Below are 7138 nucleotides of genomic sequence, written 5' to 3' on the forward strand. Positions count from 1 at the left end.
ATTTTCTATAGGATTGAGGCCAGGGCTTTGTGATGGCCACTCCAATACCTTGACTATTGTTTGTACAGATGAACGTGGTACCTTCAGGCATTTGGAAATTGCTCCTAAGGATGAACCAGACTTGTGGAGGTCTACAATTTATTTTCTGAGGTCTTGGCTGATTTATTTTGATTTTCCCATGATGTCAAGCAAATATGCACTGTGTTTGAAGGTAGGCCTTGAAATACATCCACAGGTACACCTCCAATTGACTCAAATGATGTCAATTAGCCTATCAGAAGCTTCTAAAGCCATGACATCATTTTCTGGAATTTTCCATGCTGTTTAAAGGCACAGTCAACTTAGTGTATGTAAACTTCTGACCCACTGGAATTGTGTCATGCAGAAAGTAGATGTCCTAACCGACTTGCCAAAACTATAGTTAGTTAACAAGAAATTTGTGGAGTGGTTGAAAAACAAGTTTTAATGACTCCAACCTAAGTGTATGTAAACTTCCGACTTCAACTGTATATATATATATATGCTTTTGAATGAATGTCTGATATAAGCACAACACAGATCTCATAATGGTTGTAGTTGTCATGTAAGGATGAGTGATGGAAATGGGGGGTGTTTAGGGGAGAATGCATCAGGGCTGACACCAGATCTGCTGCACACAAGTTTCCGCAGAGCGATGAGGACACATTGACGCTGAGAGCAGTGAGATCTTAAAAGGGGGCCTCTTTGCCTGTCTGATTTTCTGTGTCAGGTAGTCCTGAGGGTTCTAACTGTCAACCTTCCTTCCAGGAAATCCAAAGGGGTTTCTAGCTCTGCGTTTGTCTACCTCAAACTCTTCTTTTTCTTAATTGGGGTCAAATTTGCTCTAAATTAAGCTGGTAACATGTGTTAATGAGTTGGACTTCAAAACCTACAAGAACAGCAAGATCTTAGAATTTCTCAAATTGTTCTCTCGACATGCAATACAGGTATAAATGTATGCACTCACTAACTGTAAGTCACTCTGGATAAGAGCATCTGCTAAATGACTAAAATGTAAAATGTATTCCATCGCTAAACAGGGAGGGCCCTTCTACTATAGAAAAAATAAGGGGCGTACTGTTTGCAACATTGGTCACTTCAAAATGCATAGGCCTATGTGCAATTATTTGAATTAATCCAGTCCAGATGATTGCTCTGAAGAAACATTGGAACTCTGCAAACTACAGTCAGGTTGAACTTGAGCTACAATAGGTTTCCCAATAGCAATGTTAGGCTTACTATGCAATATGACTAGGCTATTCAGAATCGTGTATGATTCTTGGACATTAAAACATTATGCTTTTGATCCCAATTTGTAAATTCAGCCAAGTGTTTCTGTGGTTTTAAAGATTTGAACAGCCTCTCCACTCCCTGCGAGGACTCCCTGACGCATTGCAGGTAGCTGAAAACCAATCTAGTCCCGTTTACTGGGTCAGCTGATGTACGCCATTGCTCAGTGTGTCCCATATAAAGTCGCTGGGTATCTCAATCAAACATAGACATGAGCGAGTTTACATTCCCAAAGAGAAGGGAAACAGAGCTTGAGCATTATTGTGTAGTTAAAGTGTTGAAATACGAAAATTGTCCATGATTGGATACTTTAAAACGGCACTTTTTAGTAAAGAATAGAAGGATAGTCCTGGTTGCAGATAAATCCAATTTGTGTCGCTCTATTTTTACTCTATTCGGCGCACGGACACCATAGTGACAGCCGAGTTGCTAGGGAGTGCAGCGTCCGGATTGAAATCTAAACCGACGCGGAGTGATAATCAACTTGAAGCGGCAAAGAGCGCAAGGCGCGGATGACTGTGTGGAAAATTTGATTATCATATCTACAAACGCGAAATTGTTAGCTATATCAAATCAACATAGCTAGTTAGCAACATCACAACATGGTAAGTTCCCTTTGCTGTACATTTCCGATTAAATTAATATTTTGGATTCATAGAATTGCCTCAACATATGCATGTGTAGCCATATATCTCTCTCTAGGCTAGCTAACGTTAGCTAGCTAAATGTTTGTTGGCTAGCTTGCTTTTTAACTGGACGATTGATTAGCTAGCTAGTTAGCCACAGCCAGCACGGCAGACTTGTTGGTTACAAACATTACGATGGCTAACGAGCTACAGTACCGTTACGTTAACTAGCTAGACATCTGCGTCAATCACTAATTTAGCTAACGTTAGCTAGCTAAAGTCAGTTGTGTCCGACATATGCAGCCAGCTAACGTTACTGTTAGCTAGCCAACTTCGCCACGCATAGGAAACAAGCTAGCTAGCTGGTTAGCTAACGTTAATAGTTAGCTATGGCTGTTTGTCAACACTATACTATTGTTGGTTTTGTCACTATCGTCTTTGCTCGACATTTACCTTCAATAGTAGGCTAACTAACTACATGTAGTTTGTCATTAACTACCTAGTTTTGTGTCGCTAACTAGCCTACTTAGGCCTATCCTTAAGTTTTGATAATGCGCTAACGTTAGCAGGATGAGCTGGGGTGGCATATGCAGTTTATGGCTAGTAGTGTCTAGCTAACGTTAGTTGGGTTCCTCAAAGTCAACGTGTTGTGATTTTAGACAGCTAACTAACGATATCTGCTTAAATGTGTTCCTAACTAGGTGAAGTAACATTACTTGAATGTTGATCTGGTTAATTTCAGACCGGATATCCCCAGATTAAATGCGTTGCTTTCTAGCTAGGGCACTGTGCGGTCGCCTGATATAATATTGCACCAAATATGGTGCAGGACGGTCTAATTTGACATAACATCACTTGCTAACAAACTAAAGATACGGTAATACAACTGAAGAGGGACGGATAGGCATACGTTCTACATCACAAGTAACTAGCGCTAGTTAGATTTTATATTTTGTAGTTAATTTTTATGTAGCCTAGGACAAAATATGGGAATTAACTATTGGGTTATGTTATGGGTGGCATTTGAAAGAAATGAGTAGAAATTTCTTAGTGCAAGAAAGGGAGAATCCAAAATCAAATGGTGTCATTCACAATTGTGTTGTACTTTCAGGCAGATCAACTGACAGAGGAACAAATCGCTGGTAAGATGGCCATTTTTGCTCAAACATGACCAAGGTGTCAAGATGTTTAAGTCTATATTACACGGATGCTTTATTGTCACATACATTAGATAGGTGCAGTGAAATGTGTTGTATTATGGAAGTGTAGACTGGAGACAATCTAAATTTTTCATCCAGAGTTCAAAGAGGCGTTCTCGCTGTTTGATAAGGATGGAGATGGCACCATCACCACCAAAGAGCTGGGCACCGTGATGCGCTCGCTGGGACAGAACCCCACAGAGGCCGAGCTGCAGGACATGATCAATGAGGTGGATGCTGATGGTGAGACACACGAATGCTCTCCATCTCTCTCCCCCAAATGAACACACACACACACAGGCTATGCACACAACGGAGGGTTTTGATAACGTTCTGATGCAATATCTGATGATTGGGATGAAATACCTACATTGTAAGAATCATTGTTTTCCTCCTGTGAAATAATTTTGCTTTGTGATCCACAGGAAATGGAACCATTGACTTCCCCGAGTTCCTGACCATGATGGCGAGGAAGATGAAGGACACCGACAGTGAGGAGGAGATCAGAGAAGCCTTCAGAGTCTTCGACAAGGTCAGCCAAACTGGGGAATGGCAGATTTGAGACTGTTCAAATGTCTTACAGCCAGTCATATCACTTCAAATATTAACCAATGGGTTCCATCACTCCCATTGGATATGTCTCAAACCTCTCCAGAGTTGACCAAATTCATGATTATTTGACATTCAATATTTAGGAAATACTCAGTAATACAATCTGCATGGTAGTTAACACTAAACTCAAACTGTCTCTATTGTGTTGCAGGACGGTAACGGCTATATCAGTGCTGCAGAGCTACGTCACGTTATGACAAACCTCGGTGAGAAACTGACAGACGAGGAGGTGGACGAGATGATCCGGGAGGCTGATATCGATGGAGATGGACAGGTCAACTACGAAGGTCAGTTTCCGCATCTTCTCTATCTAGTCTCAAACTTGTGTTAACCAGGAAATTGGAAATCAGTCAGACAATTGGCCATACACAAGCCATGAAATGTACAAAATGAATGCTGTCAAACCAGATTTAATCCATTCAACAACATGCATTCTAGCTTGCCTTGTTTTGTTGTCGTCATAGCAATATTTCTTAACAGGTTGTTTTAGGTATTCATTCTGCAGTTAGACAACATTGTTCGCACCTTTGTTTGGTCAAAACGGAAGATTTGCTGTTGTCACTTGTTACAGTAAAAAGGACAATTATTTTAACCATCACATCCCCTTTGATCATATGTGTTGATCATCCTTCTGTTAGATGTATTTCCTAGTGTCTGTTTTCTGTAATTGATTATACTGTTTATTATAAATAGGCAAGAATTGACAAAGAATTTCAGTGCAGATGATATTGCAGTAATCAAATGTAAATGTTTGGTGAATGGCTCCATTATTATGAACTGTGTGCGCAGACGGGGCAAACTGGAACATGCTATGCTCATGAAAGGGTTCAACATTGAAAAGCATAATGAATGGCATGCAACTGTGTGCAGAAATAAATTTGATCTTCACATTAAGATATCCAAGTGTCCTCCTCAGTCATGCTCTCCACCATCATTAGAGGCGTGGATAATTGAGCTGAATAACAGAACACAGCTCTGATTTAAGCTCCCAAATGGGTATCATTATTTTATTTTGTCTTACTTTATATTAGTCTCAATATGATCAGGCCCAATCCCAGAATTCCACACAAGGCCAAACCCAGCTGTTCATGTGTTCCTCTAGTCTGTCGAACTTGTCAGCTTAGACACAAGTAGTATCCTACAGAATGGAGAACCATTTGCCAATCGTAACTTGTGGCCTCCCTCCCTCCAAATGTTGTTTCCAATCTTGTCTTTCAGAATTTGTGCAAATGATGACTGCAAAATAAAACCAGAAACCCAAAGGACCCCTTCACCACACAAGACCAAACAGTGGGCAGCACTCTGTCAACACTCAACACCCATTCACAACCATCCTCTTATTTTTTTTGCTTTGCGTTTGGTTGCTTTGCCCCTTGGCCATTTTGCTTGATTCAGGCTCATCTGTGTAAGCTGAGTGTTTCCTTTCATTATTCCGCTACATATACTAATGGTGTCTGAACAAGTGAACAATATTTTTAAGCTAAAATGTATACGGAAAGAGAAGTGCATGCTTTATTTCTTTGGGAATGTTTTTGTGCTTCTCTGCTTGCATCCTTTTTCTGTTGTGCTCGCACCCCTTTTATTACATGGCCTATTCTCATGCAACTTACGGTTGTAGATATTTGTCATCTTTTAGACGTGCACAGGATGACCAGGATGGGAGATGACAGAATTTTAACAAAACAAACCCTAATGTATTTCCATGTGTATATGCGCATGTTTGGTGTATGTGTTTTTAATATTTGTAACAATATTATGTTTCTTTGAAATTGTGGCATTACATAAATAATTTATATTTAAACATATGACCTGACTTAAATGCATGCTTACAAACTCATGATTAGTTGGCTGCAAAGATAACTGTTTGGGTGTCGCAAACATGGTTGTACAAAGACCCCCAGTGCAGTGCTGTATGCGTTTCTCCAGTCTTATGTCCTGACATTACAACATTTATTCAACCGTTATTTTAACATTTTCTTATACTAGAGCAGGTATGTTCAGCACCACCACAGTCTTGTTTGACATGACAAACTATGCCATTTTAACAATCAATGAATTCAGTTGAAATGTACATTTCACTTATGTGTAAAGATTTAAGGCATGACTTGTTTTGACAGTAAGTACAGAGTGAGGGCAAACGTGGCCATTAACTTCAACCCTGCTTTGTGTACTATTAGGATATTCATTGCCCAAGCAAATGCCACTGTTGTGGTTTTAAAGGAACCCCTGTTTTAAGAACATTTTCCTCACCTGTCCTGTTTTTAAATGTCACTTGTGGAAGGGTGAATCCAAGTTGTTTGTCTGCTGGTTGTGGTTTTGTACCTAACTTGTGTGTATGTGATTGAAGTCACGGTCTGTTGTAGCTGCACTATGCGTCCGACCACACCATATTGCATATTCAACTCTACCACCTTTCATATTGGCATCCATATTTCAGTTTCCCCCCTCCCATACTTTTTTACTGTCATTAATGTTATTTTCTTTCTGTTCATGATCTTTGTCTCATTTTTGAAGACTTTGCCAGTTTAGCTGTCATGTTCTCTTTCCCATGCCCTTTAAAGTTGTAAGTTGTTTGGGGAGAATGAGAGATTATGCATTCCATTGCTGAACTCATGTCAGTTTTTCTTGCTAATTAAACTCTTTGACCAGTCTTTCTATACCAAGACTCCAGTCTTTCATTATCCTCATACTGTGCAATGAAAGCAAGTGTTTGACAATGCTATCAAGAATATGGTCAGACAGTATTTTACTTTTTGTCGCTGTATTCTTTCAAGTTGTAACAATAACTCAATGTTTAGTTGCACATTTGCAGAACTTAGAATTGGCTATGTTTATTGTACAATAAAGGGGATACCTAGTCAGTTGCACAACCAAAATGTGTCTTCTGCATTTAACCCAACCCCTCTGAATCAGAGAGGTGCGGTAGTAGTGTATCTTGTGTAATGGTCTATACCTAGTTGAAATCAATGATCTATGTCTATTGGCTATGGTTGACAATGAAGACCAAACCCTAGATTGCTGATGCTATGTATTGGCCAATGAGAGGCTTTAAAGCCACCGGTCAGCCATATTGGCACCTACCATAACCCTAAACTTAACACTTTTAAATTTCAACTTCAAATGGGGTAGGGATGTCCCAAGGATCCCGGATAGCACGTACCCCCTAAAAGAAGCAGTCCTCCATAGACCTGTTGGTTGTCGCAACTATGGGGCAAAACAGACGGGGTTGGCTTAGACTTGACAACATGTAAACTATTCTCAATGTTTATTGAACACATAAATACATTGTCACAATGAGTGCTTGTCTCAAATACATTGTTACAGTTGTTGGTTAGCTAGCTAGTGGATCTGAGCCATATTAGTGTAGACATGACATCAGTCAAAACAAGACAT

The 7138-nt window shown here is 39.9% G+C and overlaps 1 protein-coding gene across 1 annotated transcript; it reads left to right on the forward strand.

The window, feature by feature from the left end:
* The first annotated feature begins 1533 nt into the window (after positions 1-1533).
* On the forward strand, positions 1534-6404 carry LOC121579478 (calmodulin-1). Its single transcript, XM_041894081.2, has 6 exons — positions 1534-1913; positions 3046-3076; positions 3233-3376; positions 3559-3665; positions 3897-4032; positions 4964-6404. Exons 1-6 carry the CDS (start codon positions 1911-1913, stop codon positions 4990-4992), a joined length of 450 nt encoding a protein of 149 aa, XP_041750015.1. The 5' UTR covers positions 1534-1910; the 3' UTR covers positions 4993-6404.
* The last annotated feature ends 734 nt before the right edge of the window (positions 6405-7138 follow it).

This window comes from Coregonus clupeaformis, chromosome 13 (genome assembly GCF_020615455.1).
Source record: "Coregonus clupeaformis isolate EN_2021a chromosome 13, ASM2061545v1, whole genome shotgun sequence".
Taxonomy (NCBI): Eukaryota; Metazoa; Chordata; class Actinopteri; order Salmoniformes; family Salmonidae; genus Coregonus; species Coregonus clupeaformis.